The following is a 15,996-nucleotide window of genomic DNA, read 5'->3' on the forward strand; positions in this document are numbered from 1 at the left end:
AAAGTTACTTTTAAAGGCTTTGGTCGCTTTTGACCATAAAGAAGGCAAGTGTGACTCCTAAACGAAGAGGGCCAGAGGGTTAAATAAATGATTAAAAAGTGACATGGATATAGAAAAATCAGCGTTAAATTCTCTTTCTAATAAATAGACAGTGTAGATTCATGACATTTGACCACAATGCTTGTATAAATAAACTGTAAAACTGTAAGTCCTGTTACTTTTTTCCACCTTTTGAAAATGCTAAGGGCACCCGTTTCACAATGCCCCGTATGTAAATGGAAGATGATAATGCTGTCTGGCTGACAGGAGACCTGTTGATTGGTTGCTCCGTAAGTGCAGGCTGGACGCTCGCCAGGGCCGCTGCTGATCTGGAAACAGCCGTCGCCGTTTCGATGAGCCGTCAGCACAAATAAAAACTGGTCGACAGCCAGGTCGCTGCAGGCATCAAGCTTCTTGTTTTGCAACGCCCCTCTAAAGGGAAGGGAATGGTCGGTTTTTAAACAGATAAGGCGAGTGGACCATTTCCAGTGTGTTTTGAGGGAAAAGTGAAACTGGATCTCCGAAGACTGGATGTCCGAAACCAGCAGCGCAACATCAACTTTATAGAATAAAATAACCACCTCTAAGAAGAGCCGGATAAGGTTAGTCACCCTATTATGTTTGTGCCCGAAGGATACGCATTTTTCGTTTACAGTAGAGTCGTTTACAGTAGAGAGATATATGAGGAAGATGTCCATATGGAAGCATGACTGGAGCCCCATTTATTCCCTTTCCACCCCAGAATTCAGTTTTTGATGACATGATCGTATGAACATTTTCTGCGTGTGTAAGCTCGCTGATACGGTGTTTGACACATCTGTAGATTTCACAGTTTAGGGTGTGTGCTGCTGTTTGTGTCGACCAGCACCACATCAAATGTAACTTGTCATTTAATCTTAATCTTCGCCTGTGCAAAAGGGCTTTCATGTAATTTAATTTCAAATTGCAGTGGCACAACAGCATTGTGTTCATTCATATGTGTAAGGTGTGTCATATCCTGGTAACTCCCAGGTAATTTTACAGGTGTTCACCTCCTCATATGCTTGAGCAGGATGTTAATACTTATTCAGGAAGGTTTCTTTTGTTTTTCTTATGAGGAAATGTGAGTTCATGGAAATAATTTATGTAATTTACTCATACTCATGTTAAAAAAAAACTGTATGGTGTTGTTTTGTCTGTGGAAATCAAATGAAGACTTTTCGAAGAGTCTTAACGTTACTCTTTTCCATTAAAACAATGGCAAGCTCAAAAAGGGCCTTAAAAAGACCATAAAATACTATAATATTGAGTTGTATTTCAGGTCTTCTGAAGTCATATGACAGTTTTCTGTGACAAAGATATTGAATTTTAAGTCGTTATTCACAGAAAATCTTCAGTCATACCAGTTTGTTAACTGAATGATCAGTAAAAAAAAAAACTATATTAAAAGTCCTTTTTGTTAATTAAAATGAAGCTGAAATAAAATATACAATTATGTAAAAAAAAAAAATATATATATATATATATATATATATATATAAGAAAATTAGTTTACATTGAAGTACAAAAATTAAAATAAATCTAAATTAAAGCTAAATAGAAATATTTACCATAGAAACGCATAAAATAACTGAGTCATACAGTATCAACGTTCTATCAACATAATGATAGAATCTGTATTTTAGGGATGAACTCTTCCTTAATATTCCTATTATGTGCTTCCCACTTAAAGGACAGTTTTTATGGCCAGAATGAATTGTGCTGAGCTCGTCTCTGCTGTAATGGCTCTGATTCAAGGAAAGATCCTCACTCAGCATGTCTGAAGCACAAAGAAAGAAAGATAGATAGATAGATAGATAGATAGATAGATAGATAGATAGATAGATAGATAGATAGATAGATAGATAGATAGATAGATAGATAGATAGATAGATGACAGTGCTGGAAGAGTACTTTAAAGTCATCATGAAATCAAAATTGACCCTATTTACTTTGTTAGCGCACATTACTAGTCTTGTGGTGAACAAATAATTCAAGCAAGTTCATTATCAAGAGTTGCATCAAGAAGCATAATATCAGATTGACGGCTTGGGTTGAATATCCTTAACAATTCTCCTCCAACCGTCAGTCTGCTATGAGCGAGGGATGGGGAGGATGTGCGCTAAAATAAAACCCTGCCCTCTATTCAATAGTCCATTTCACTTGGAAATGCATCACAGCGCTGAATTCGGTTGCAACTTCTGGTTCACTGTGACTTTAACTACATATGACAGAGTATCAACTGAGCTTCAGCTAATGTCGGGTACACATTGCATGATTTTAGCCGGTGCTTGTTCACATGAGTGACAATTGCATAGTGTGTAAAGATGCGATATGACAGAAGCACCAATGCATCACCAATGCCATACGATATTTAGCATGCTAAATATCTGGACCTGTCTGCGACTCAAGAGTCATGCAGTGTGAAATCCGATGACTTTGAAAATCACGCAGTGTGTACCCATTATAAATGAGCAGAAAGGCCCAACTTATGAAGGTGGTTTTCTTCTCTTTAGATTTGTTGGAGTATTAGACAACCTTCATTATTGTTGTATATAGCTTATCTGTCTTATATTTTCACTTTCCCTCCGCCCCTCTAGATGGCGTCGGCCAACGATACCCGTCACCAGACGCAGGTGCAGAAGGATGTGGCCGATCAGAATTTTGACTACATGTTCAAGCTCCTCATCATTGGCAACAGCAGCGTTGGAAAAACTAGTTTTCTGTTCCGTTACGCTGACGACTCCTTCACCTCTGCGTTTGTCAGCACGGTCGGCATCGACTTCAAAGTCAAAACGGTTTACCGCAACGAGAAACGAGTCAAACTGCAGATATGGGTGAGTGTGGAAGATGAGGCATTGGAATCGTTTATGTAGCTTACTTGAGGATGGTGGGTAGTACCAAAGTCCCTTTAAGACAAGTCATTTCACTCAGCAGCCGTCTTTGAAACGCCTATCGGGCATGCAAGTGCAGCTCCTATCACTTTGAATGGGGAAACGTCAAATTCTCAAAAGCTGCTTGCCAATCTTTCGATTAAATTTCATATTTGAAATTATCAATGAAATCTAACAACAACTGTCTCTTAAATTTTGTTTCTAAATGCTCGAATCATGACAAAAAACTGTATTTTTCAGGATGGATCAAGCTAATGCGCATGCGCAGTCCTAAATGCGCGTCCATGTGTCTCATTTCGGAGGCGTGCGTCTGACTGTTTCTTTAGGAACCAGAGCTTCTAACGGCCGCTGCAGTGACGCGATAACTTTACCAATCACTTGCACTTTCTCCCATTTAAAACAATACGAGTGACGCATCTTGTGTTATTTTATAGTCTTTGGTAGTACCCAATGGAAGTATTTTTTCATTCAAAGTCTAGACTGAAAATTTTAATTTGAGTTTTTCGCGTACAGATGACAGCATTGTCAAAAACACAATCCCCATTCACACAGATCTGAGAAAACGACTAAAAATGCTGTATTATTCATGCCAGGCCAGTAGTTGGCGATGTCAGTTTGTAAAGAAACACTGCGGACATATAGTCACTGTTTTCACTAATTCACGTACGTCCGTAATACATTCATACTACACACATTCATACTATGTAGAATATACTTTTTTAGCGGTTGCAAAGTAATTACTTCTATCTCAGAATAAGAGAGTATGCGTTTTTCGAGGCAGTCTTACTCTATCACATCATTCACAGTGATTTGTGGGAGTAAAGCTGGCACTTAAGAGTCATTTTGGTGTGATTTGCTCATTTAGATTTTCAGCTTGGAGATTTCTCTGCAGAATTAAGGGCAATGTAGTTTTTCCACCATTAAACATGATTATTTAAAAAAAGAAGCTGAAATAATGTGTACTGACAACTATATATATATATATATATACATACATATATATACCATTAATTAACAACCTTGTAGCTCACAGTAGGGCTGACTTTAAAGATTTATAAGTTTAAATGATTTAAAAAAAAAATTCCCCCATGGAGAAAATGAATGGGCTTTTAACTTCCAGAACCCGACTGTTGCACTCTATAGTCTGGCTCTGTGAGTCTTTGGTGCAATGCTTTTAGCTGCCAGAATTTCAATACATTCTTTTTAATGCAGGCATATTGGAAGAATAAATTCAATGCTTTAAAATCTGTTATTATTCATATTTTACAGTTTAAGCCAGAAAAGAAAACTTGTTATTGCCAAAGTCGAATGTTTGTGAAAAGAGGATCTACTAACCATTTGTCAGAATGACTTGGTGATACTTTGATCAAGATAATCTAGGTGGAGTCTGTGTGTGTGTGTGTGTGTGTGTGTGTGTGTGTGTGTGTGTGTGTGTGTGTGTGTGTGTGTGTGTGTGTGTGTGTGTGTGTGTGTGCGCGCATACGTGTGTGTGTTTCACTGGTGTGTATCAGCAATGATGGTTAAAGTTACAAAACATTCAGTATGACCCAAACCAGATAGCCCCATCATTTGATGCATTATTTGTAGAGCGTGCGCACACACACACACACACACACACACACACACACACACAGACAGCCCAATCCATTTTGAGGGAACCTTTAGAAAATAAAAGCCATAAAATCAAATTGGTTGTGCTTTTTGACCGTCCAGACCAGCATCCATCTGCCTTCTGCACTGAATCACTAATTTAATCAATACTGGGAGGAAGTTGGCCCAATGCTGCCAAAGAATTATTTATGATCTGATGTGTGTTTTTGTGGCTGCATAAGTCTTTCTCTAAGTCAGTTTATGTTAAATACAGTGAATTCCTTTGTTTTGAGACTGTAATTTTAGTTGTTATTGTTGTGTGCCAGTTAACAGCCGCAGCCTTCCTCGACAGAGGAAGTGACAGCACTTTCTGCTGATGAAAGGAAGTGGGTGAGATCGTCTCAGAGGTGTTGAGTAGCATTCTCCCAGAATGCACTTGTGTGCTGATAACCCACCATAGAACTCATCTCTGCCTCCAGTAATCTGAGATTGACTAGAATAGAACTAGAATATAATCTATTCACTAGATTTTTACATTGAATGTGTAAATCTTGTGGACCCAATGCTAGGATTGTGGGTAAGTTGCCAGAGCGTTGCTATGTGGCACATGTGGTTGTTAGTGTGTTCTATGTAGTTGCTTGCAGGCCCAAATCAACAGAGGCCACCATCAGGTCAGACTGTGGCCGCGTTTCCATTAGTACCCTTTGAATTGCGCAAATTGAAATTACGAATTGAAAATACACCTAATGGAAATACGTCAATTTCACAAAAACTCCCATATATCGCAAAAAAGTTTTTTCTGGTTTTTCAGGCAATTCAAAAAATAATCATTCGATCATTCATTAAAGGTGCCCTAGAATTGAAAATTGAATTTACCTTAGCATAGTTAAATCATTAGAGTTCTGTAGATGGAAATGACATACAGTGGGTCTCAAACACCATTGTTTCCTCCTTCTTATGTAAATTAGATTTTTGCAAAAGACCTCTGAAGAACAGGCAAATCTCAACATAACGCCGACTGTGACGCAACAGTCAGGATCATTAATATGTACGCCCCCAAATTTTGCATATGCCAGCCCATGTTCAAGGCATTAGACAAGCCAGTATTAACATCTGGAGCTGCACAGCCGAATCAACAGACTTTATGCAGGTAAGCAAGCAAGGACAATAGCGAAAAATAGCAGATGGAGCAATAATAACTGACATGATCCATGATATCAAGATATTTTTAGTGATATTTGTGAATTGTCTCTCTAAATGTTTTGTTAGCATGTTGCTAATGTACTGTTAAATGTGGTTAAAGTTACCATCGTTTATTACTATATTCATGGAGCCAGAGTCATGTCATTATTTTGATTATTAAACACTTGCAGTCTGTATAATTCATAAATACAACTTCATTCTTTATAAATCTCTCTAACAGTGTGTAATGTTAGCTTTAGCTCCATTAGCCGCAGACTAGCTACTATCAAACTCATCCAGAATCAAATGTAATCATCCAAATAAATACTATACTTACATGATCTGATATGCTGCATCACGAACACTTTGTAAAGATCCATTTTGAGGGTTATATTAGCTGTGTGAACTTTGTTTATGCCATGTATTATAGAGTTGCGAACTTGGGGGCGGGGAGCGCAAGCATTTAAAGGGGACACGCACGGAATCGGCACGTTTTTAATTATGCCCCAAAATAGGCAGTTAAAAAATTGAATAATAAAAAATCTATGGGGTATTTTGAGCTGAAACTTCACAGACACATTCAGGGGACACCTTAGACTTATATTACATCTTGTGAAAAGGGGTTCTAGGCCACCTTTAAAGAGGACGCGGTGTGTTTGGACAGAAGTTGAGAGTTCTTCATTAAACTCATAAAAGGCAAAAGTATTACGGGACTAATGGATTTTAAACAACAAATGAAATGCCACAATTTGAATTTATCAAGACCTCAAAGCAGATAGGAGAGAGAAACACACAGAAACACCTCATATGTGGCAGCTTCCAGGTATAAGGGGCTCTCTTTGCCATAAATGCATGGATAAGATGCCTATGTATCCTTTGATTAAAAATAATGGCTAGTGCAGTGGCTGGGATACATGTAAACCTACCAACATCCGTTGCCATGATTTTTGGAATGTCTAATGGCAAGAGGAAAAAAAAGACGCTTTAGTCGAATAACATCAGTAAATGGAAACGCCATCATTTTGCAATAGTTTTTTATCGATATTTAGAAAATATCTCAATTTTGTATAACCTTCATATATATATATATTTTGTTAATAAAAGGGCCCACACAACAAATAACATCAGAATAAAATTAATACTAGAAAAAACATAACAATAATAATAATAATAAAAACAAGCAAATCGTTAAAAAAAACTTCATCATCATCCAAAAAAATAAATAAAATAATAATAAAAAAAATAAATAATCACAGGTACAAAAAGATGCTAAACATACTAAGTATAGCGGACATATCCCACCAGTCTATATACCGGAAGGAAAATAATTACTACCAGAGGAGATGTATATTCAGGTGAACGAGGGCCTTTCATTTTCCTACATATCTTAGTAAAGGTCCCCAAATTCTATTGAAATTATCAGAGGATCCCTTCATTGTGTGTCTGATTTTTTGTATTTGACAATGGAAAATATCTTTAATCCATAAAGAATAAGTAGGAGGTTTAGGTGATTGCCAGTTTAATAAAATTAAACGCCTTGCCAGCAGTGTGACAAAGGCTATGAAGTCAGACTTATATTTGGGCATATCAAGAGAAGGAGAAAGAATACCAAATAAAGCAGTGAAAGCCAGAGGTTCAATATGATAAGAACTAATTTTGTGCAAATCTGTAATGGAAATGCGGCTTGTGATATTTTGCTTTCTTGATATGCGTCGGGTATTTTTTTACTACCCACCAAGAGAAAACTGTAAGAATGATTGAATAGAAAAGCTGCAGGAAATGTCAAGGCTGATGCACAGCTGATGGCACAGTCCCAATTGTTGTATCATATTGTGCTGATGCTTTATCAAACATTAGATAAGAGGTTCTCAACTGGTTTTGCCTTAGTGCGCAGTGCATATGTTACAGTGGCGACCCAATGTTATATCAAATGTGTTTACCATATAAAAGTTTGTTGACTGTCTTGTAAGGCTGGAACAATACATCTCTTCTCGATTCGCGATATAAAGAATCTGGAGTGATTCTGACATTTTCAGAATGTATCGTGATTCTCTCTCAAAGCGATTATGAGATTAGTTTTTAACAGCAGATGGCGCTACGTGCTTTAGAAACACCTGTACTCTGCTTGCTTCCAGTTCCTCTACACACACCGCTTAAACCTTAAATAATCATTCATAAAGTTCGAAAAGGTTGAAGCGAATTACAAGGGTGTTCGCAGTGGGCTGTGTTTACATTAATCTCACGTCATAAAAGCATTCAAATCCGAGGTGCAAGTATATTTAATTACTTATATGACTCAGCCGAACGCACGATTGCTCTTCGGCACTCCTCTTCATGAGCATTTGAGTGTGCAGTTAAAAACTAGCCTAGAGCGCCATCTGCTGTTAAAGCTCAGAATCGATTCAAAAGAGAAAATATCAGGATCAATCCAGATTCATTGTATTCAGTGTTGTCCCAGCCAACCAGTCGCTTCTTACAATCTACTCTTGCCTTTATTTTCTGGTCCAACTAGATGGAGCTCAGCCTGCATGTTACGTCTATCGCCCTCCTCCTCCCCTGCACCACCTGTCTAAATCCGCTACAGGGTCTCTTTTGTCTTGCAGCAGCATGTTTTATTATCATATAATCTTGAGGTTCAGCTTCAGCAGGTGTTCTTCTCTGTATTTCATTGGTTTATCAGAGCGTGTCTGCATACTCTCTCTGCAGTCACAGCAGCTGCAGCAGCGGCATATGTAATCTGCCAAAACCAAACCCAATTTCATTTATATTTCTCAATAAAGGGTTAGTTCACCCAAAAATGAAAATAATGTCATTCAATGATATTTTTGTTGAAATCCAATGGCTCCATGTCAATGGCCTCCATTGACAGCAATGACATTTCCTCTCTCAAGATCCATTAATGTACTAAAAACATATTTAAATCAGTTCATGTGAGTTCAGTGGTTCAATATTAATATTATAAAGTGGCAAGAATATTTTTGGAGCGCCAAAAAAAAAAAAAACGACGTATTATATTATATTATAAAGTGGCAAGAATATTTTTGGAGCGCCAAAAAAAAAAAAAACGACGTATATAGTGATGGCCGATTTCATAACACTGCTTCATGAAGCTTCTGAGCATAAATGAATCAGCGTGTCGAATCATGATTTGGATTCAGTGTCAAACTGCTGAAATCACGTGACTTTGGCGCTCCGAACCACTGATTCGACACAAAAGATTCATAACGCTCCGAAGTTTCATGAAGCAGTGTTTTGAAATCGGCCATTACTAAATAAGTCGTTATTTTGTTTTTTTGCCACACCAAAAATATTCTCGCCATTTTATAATATTAATATTGAACCACTGTACTCACATGAACTGATTTAAATATGTTTTTAGTACATTAATGGATCTTGAGAGAGGAAATGTCATTGCTGGCTAAATCACAGAGCCATCGGATTTCAACAAAAATATCTTAATTTGCGTTCCGAAGATGAACGAAGGTCTTACGGGTGTGGAACGGCATGAGGGTGAGTAATAAATGACAGAATTTTCATTTTTGGGTGAACTAACCCTTTAATAAATTGTGTGTTACAAACTACTCTGAGAGGTGTCATGACTGAGAGAACCACTGCATTAAATCCTCACTGATGTTGGTTTCCTTCTTCTGTTGTCAAGATCCCAGAGCGCAGGCCAAGCCTTGTGATGTGTACATGAGTGGTGTATTTAGTGGGTGGGGAGGAGCCACATTGTTCTTTACTAAGTATTGGAGATGTTTAGTTAATCAGTCATGCTTTATTGACAATAATTCTATAGCAGTGAGTATGAAGTAAACTAATCAAATAGTGCTTGTGTTGCTATCTCCATATACACAAGTTTATTATTAGACTTTTTTTTCTTTAGACATTATATTAACTATAAGTAACAACTACATGTCAAGTAACTCTCATTGTGTTAGGTGTCTTTTCATGCAATATTAATTTTATGCTATATAACAGTTATATTATGAACTATTATAGCAAAAAATAAAAAAAAACTTGGGGAATCAGCACGCTCTATAAACTCTTTGGACACTAAAGTGTACCGTATATATTTGTAGAAAGTACCATACACAGTATGTGCGTGTTTACATTTGCATGTACTCTGTTTACTTAAAGGAGGAGTTCATCATTTAAAGGCAAGGGCGAATGTAATTTGTGGCATTTCTCTATGAAGGAAGAGCAAATATTACACATTACATTGGATTAGTCATCACAGTGCTCTGTAGATTTAACTGCTGTATTGACACACTCATGGACCTTGAAGAATCATTTCATTGACATTTCCCGACTTTAAAGGTTGCTTTCAGATCAGAATGAAGCGTGTGTGTGTGTGTGTGTGTATTGCAGCTAGCACATCTTATCTCTGTTGAAAGAAGGGGCTGAGGCTTTTGTTAAGCTCCCATTAGTTTAAATTCAGTTCTTCCCCTAAAATACAATACATGCATATATACAACCCTCTAACAGCTGCCCAAACCAAGAGTAACCATGGGAACCTCCATAGGTGAGGTCACAGCATTCTAAATCAAGTCAAGGCTTTTCAGTATCATGGAAACTAAACAAACGTTGCCTAGTTACCAGATTAAAATGGCTGTTAACCTCTAAACCCCTGACTCTATTTCGTTTGCATTGCATTTACTTAGAATAATTAGTTTTACACTACATTAACAGAAATGATCAAATAGTCAGGATACATTTGCATTGACTTTGCTGGCAATAAAAAAAATATCTAACATTGTCAATATCGCTGTGATTTTTAATGCACTTTTTATTTGCCCATTAAGTTTCCTAAAGACGTAATTAGACAATTTGTGTGATCCCTCCTTTGCAAGTAAGCAAGCATTAAAACTATTATTAAACACATAATTTGCTTCATCACTCAAAATCATTTACATAAGTCTCCACATAGCATTTTACATGTATTAAAATGTTTTATTAAAAATATACGTAGATAGCTACAGCAATGAGAAAATATATATATATTTCACACATACACACACACACACACATATATATATATATATATATATATAATATATATATATATATATATATATATATATATATATATATATACTAACTAAAATAACTTGGAGTGACGTGTAATTATTTTCATTTCTGCATTTCTGTTGCTATCTACATATATTTTTAATAAAACATTTTAATACATGTAAAATTTCTCTATATGGCTTATCCCTCAAAAATTTGCACGTAATTAATAGTGAAATATCCTATTCATTTACAGTCTTTCAGCACCCATTGAAATATTACATTCTTCTAGCAATAAATAACAACAACCAACCACTGAGAAAAACAGATCATGAGGTTGACAGACTCAAAGCATATAAAGCAATGAATTCTTTCTGCTATCCATATGGTTTCTGCTATACAGTGTTTTAGAAAGTAATGCTTAGATGTGTTTGTATGTTGTTTGTCAGGACACAGCAGGGCAGGAGAGGTACCGAACCATAACCACAGCGTACTACAGAGGGGCCATGGGCTTTCTGCTAATGTATGACATCACTAACCAAGAATCCTTCTACGCCGTTCAGGACTGGTGAGTTAGTCCTATAGGGATGCTAAAGTCCCGGAGTCAGATTTCTTTTATTTAATACCAATCTGCCATGACCCTTAGGTTACTGAGAGTGAGAGTGATTGAAATGTTCCTTGTTGAAGTGCCACACTTTTTAAAACAGCCAAAAAAAAGCGCGTCAGTTCGGAATTGACTGAATTTATGTATGTATGTGTTTTCCAGGGCAACTCAGATTAAAACGTACTCATGGGACAACGCTCAGGTGATTCTAGTGGGGAACAAATGTGATCTGGAGGACGACAGAATGGTGGCCAGAGAGGACGGGCAAAGACTGGCTAATGAGCTAGGTATGTTACAGGACAAAAGAAAACATCAGCCACACATACGTATATAAGCCTGTAAATAGAGACTTCAGCATGCAGGGGTCCAGAATTAACTTTTGTTTGCAATCCCTCCCAATGGTAGGTGAATTTTACTGGCTAAAAAATAAAAAATATTTATATATGTATGTATGTATATATATATATATATATATATATATATATATATATATATGAACAGTACAGTCCAAAAGTTTGGAACCACTAAGATTTTTAATGTTTTTAAAAGAAATTTCATCTGCTCACCAAGGCTACATTTATTTAATTAAAAATACAGTAAAAACAGTAATATTGTGAAATATTATTACAATTTAAAATAACTGTGTACTATTTGAATATATTTCACAAAGTAATTTATTCCTGTGATGGCAAAGCTGAATTTTCAGCATCATTACTCCAGTCTTCAGTGTCACATGATCCTTCAGAAATCATTCTAATATGCTGATCTGCTGCTCAAGAAACATTTAATGTGTACAATTGTACAAAATATTTGTGTACAATATTTTTTTTCAGGATTATTTGATGAATAGAAAGTTCAAAAGAACAGTGTTTATCTGAAATCTAATCTTTTGTAACATTATAAATGTCTTTACTGCCACTTTTGATCGATTTAATGCATCCTTGCTGAATAAAAGTATTCATTTCTTTCATTTCTTTTCAAAAAAATAAAAATAAAAATTCTTACTGACCCCAAACTTTTGAACGGTAGTGTATAATGTTACAGAAGCTTTGTATTTCAGATAAATGCTGTTCTTTTGAACTTTCTATTCATCAAGGAATCCTGAAAAAAAAAGTACACAACTGTTTTCAACATTGAAAATAATCATAAAAGTTTCTTGAGCAGCAAATCAGCATATTAGAATGATTTCTGAAGGATCATGTGACACTGAAGACTGGAGTAACGATGCTGAAAATTCAGCTTTGCATCACAGGAATAAATTACTTTGTCAAATATATTTAAATAGTACACAGTTATTTTAAATTGTAATAATATTTCACAATATTACTGTTTTTACTGTATTTTTAATTAAATAAATGTAGCCTTGGTGAGCAGACGAAACTTCTTTTAAAAACATTAAAAATCTTAGTGGTTCCAAACTTTTGGACTGTACTGTATTTATTTATGATATCACTCTATTCAATTTAAAGATAGAAAATAATTTCTCAAATGAAACTTATTTTACATATTTACTGGAATAAATTATTTGAATAATTTTTTTTTAAGTTTATAACAATCTGTAAAATAAACATTGTATTTTATAGAGAAACACTGATTTTGTAACACTATAAGATCTAACAGCTGGATTTGCAGATGTTTATGAGGTTTATGGCATTTAATGTTTATTAGATGTTTTAAAAATTGTCTAAATTATATAAAAGCTTTTTTTTCCAATAGTATATGGGGAAAAGGTATTATAGGATTTACGTTTCATTTATTAGAACTGTTGAAGTCGGCATGAAATGGAATATTTCTGCAATATTTCATAAAAAAATAAGAATTGTCCATTTTGATTTCATGGTGACTTTAGTTTAAAAAAAGGCATTAATGAAGATGAAGAATGGGAAGCTCCTGTGAGTCTGTCAGGATAAAAGTCCCGCTTCTGACTCTTATTGGCCAAACAGAAAACTTAGCCAGCCATTAATTATATGCGAAGAACGTTTTTATTCTGCTTGTAAAAAATTATATTTTTGAGTTAATAAACCATACAGTTTTATTAAAATATAATTTTATTTTATGTGTATAAATGTAACTCAAGATACCTCCTCTTCCGTTTCTCTCTTCCTTTGCCATCTTTTTGCAGGCTTCCAGTTTTTCGAGGCGAGTGCAAAGGATAACATTAACGTCAAGCAGGTGTTTGAGCGGCTGGTCGACATCATCTGTGACAAAATGAACGAGAGCTTAGACGGAGACCCTAGCATGTTAACCAATCACAAAGGCCCGAGTCTGCAAGACACGCCCCCTGATGGACAGAGCGGGTGTGGATGTTAATCATCCTCTCTCAACAAACACTCATACTTGAAGGCAAACATTCACACACATGCACTCCCTCTCTCTCTCTCTCTTTCTTTCTCTTTTACACACGTACACCGGAAGAGAGACTCTTACACAAGTGTACAGCCAGTATATACTATGAAATGCCAACCAAACAGTAAGAATCCAGCATAAGCCCCTTAAAATGAATAACCAACATTTCAGCTACATAAACATGCCCCTCAGGGATTGAATGAAATGGGACAGGTTTCCTTTTGTGTGAAGTGTGGCTGCTAATACATTGAACTGTGATATCATGATGAGAACAGCTGGGAAAATACTGCATGAAACTGCAGAGCAGGAATCAGAAATTCACATGCCAAAGTCTTAACTGTTTCAAACTACTCCAGTGTCTGTTTACATCATGCATTTGGTTGTCAGTGTGAAGTAGCTTTGAAATGTATATGGATTATTTTAATGGATGCAAGATTATGTTTTACTTTAATATAAGCGATAAAAACATTTTAGGACTGCTCTGGAAATATCCAGTCAATATGATTGTCAATCTTCATAATTTTTGTTACTTGTTTCAAAGTATGTCCTCAAGTCAGAATATATTTGTCTTTGCCATTTGCTTTGAATGCAATAAATTTGCTTCCCTGTGGACACTAAAGGAAACCCTGAAATTACTAATCACTTTTTCCTGTGACTAATGACCTAGATTATAATCAGTAAAGGTCAGGGAAGTTGACTCAGTCACACAAATGGTTTTAAATAGGTTACGAAAGGTTAAGAGTGGCTGAAAAAGTTGTTGAGATTTGAGTGAAGAGCATTGTGGTTTTTCTATGTAGACTTTCTTTTTTATGTAGGTGAAATGTAAATTCATGTCCCAGTTACACGGTGGAGGTTTTGCATCCTCTCACGTGACTTTACATTTACATTTACCTTTATTCATTACTTACAAGTGAGGAATACAACAAGCGAGTCATCATGAAGAGGCAAATAGACACAAGAAGTGCTCACAATACAAGTTTCAGACATTGCTCAGAGTATCATAAGCTACAATAGAGAGATATTAAAGGAAGTGAAAGGATAGGTAATTAAAGGATAGGTTTTTTTTGTTTTTTTTAAGATGAGGTTAAGTGCTCACGAAAGAGATGAGTTTTCAGAGATGAGTCTTTTGAATATTGCCAGGGATTCTGCATTTCGGATGAAGGCAGGAAGATCGTTCCCCCATTCATTCTCAATTACCCCCCACTAAAACCAGCGCCTGCTTTAGGGCGTCTGTTAAAACTCAATGGGCTTAGGGGAGGCAAGAGAGATCCAGACTCCTGCTGTTGGAAAGTGTTCCTTTAGAAAAAGTGACTTACTTTTTACTTGAAAAAGTACACTTTTTACTTTATTTCTACACTTTCACAATATTTGCATTGTTTTATTTTTGTTATATGGATTATTTTTTCATCCATTTTTTTTGAGGAGGCACTGTCTTCCTTGCCTCCTTGGAGGAAACGCTCCTAAATATATATATATATATATATATATATATATATATATATATATTAGGGCTGCACGATTTGGGGAAAATGTCATATTGCGATTATTGAGGTCAATATTGCGATTGCGATTTGCGATAGCGATATAATAAACAAATAGTATCATGAGTCATCTTGCTTGGTTCTCAATGAAAATACACAGATTACTGATAATGCTGAAATGTGTATTTCTCAACTCAAACTAGCAACAACAGCAAACAAATGCACAGCGTTTTCAAATTAAAATATTTTTATGAAATTAAATAACATCTTTGCATTACTGCAAACTTGTTATAATCCCATTTAAGATATTTGTTTCTTTACTAATCTGTAGTGGTTCAATGGATCACAAAACTCACGGTTCGGATCACATCACGGTTATGACGTCACAGATCGGATCATACTTCGGATCAGCACAAAAAAAAAAAAAAAAAATTTGATGGGGGTAACTTAACTTTGCATTTATTACTTAGCCCACTTAAACTATTCTGATACCATAGCATAAACTGCTAGCCTAAATAATACATTATTAAAGGCAAGTGAACAGACTGTAATAAGAACAAATACTGTACACCAATTACAACAAGCATAGATAAATACTACATAAAGACTAACAGCAGGTATTTATAGGTTGCTGTCACTTTAAGAGTAAGACATGCACGCACACATCGGACAGATATACATCCGAATTCTCACCTCGTTCAATTAAGACATAACTGAATGTGTTTACATGAATACTTGCTGAGAGGGGTATTTTGACTGACATAATGCGTGTATGTGACCATCCAAGTGCACTGAGGACGCGAAAGAGAAATCAATTTGGAGTTCGCGAGCTATA

The 15,996-nt window shown here is 35.8% G+C and overlaps 1 protein-coding gene across 1 annotated transcript; it reads left to right on the forward strand.

The window, feature by feature from the left end:
* Positions 1 to 297: 297 nt before the first annotated feature.
* Positions 298 to 14,299, forward strand: rab3da (RAB3D, member RAS oncogene family, a). Its single transcript, XM_048196159.1, has 5 exons — positions 298 to 641; positions 2,658 to 2,894; positions 11,180 to 11,298; positions 11,497 to 11,621; positions 13,457 to 14,299. Exons 2-5 carry the CDS (start codon positions 2,658 to 2,660, stop codon positions 13,642 to 13,644), a joined length of 669 nt encoding a protein of 222 aa, XP_048052116.1. The 5' UTR covers positions 298 to 641; the 3' UTR covers positions 13,645 to 14,299.
* The last annotated feature ends 1,697 nt before the right edge of the window (positions 14,300 to 15,996 follow it).

Source organism: Megalobrama amblycephala, linkage group LG7 (assembly GCF_018812025.1).
Source record: "Megalobrama amblycephala isolate DHTTF-2021 linkage group LG7, ASM1881202v1, whole genome shotgun sequence".
Lineage (NCBI taxonomy): Eukaryota > Metazoa > Chordata > Actinopteri > Cypriniformes > Xenocyprididae > Megalobrama > Megalobrama amblycephala.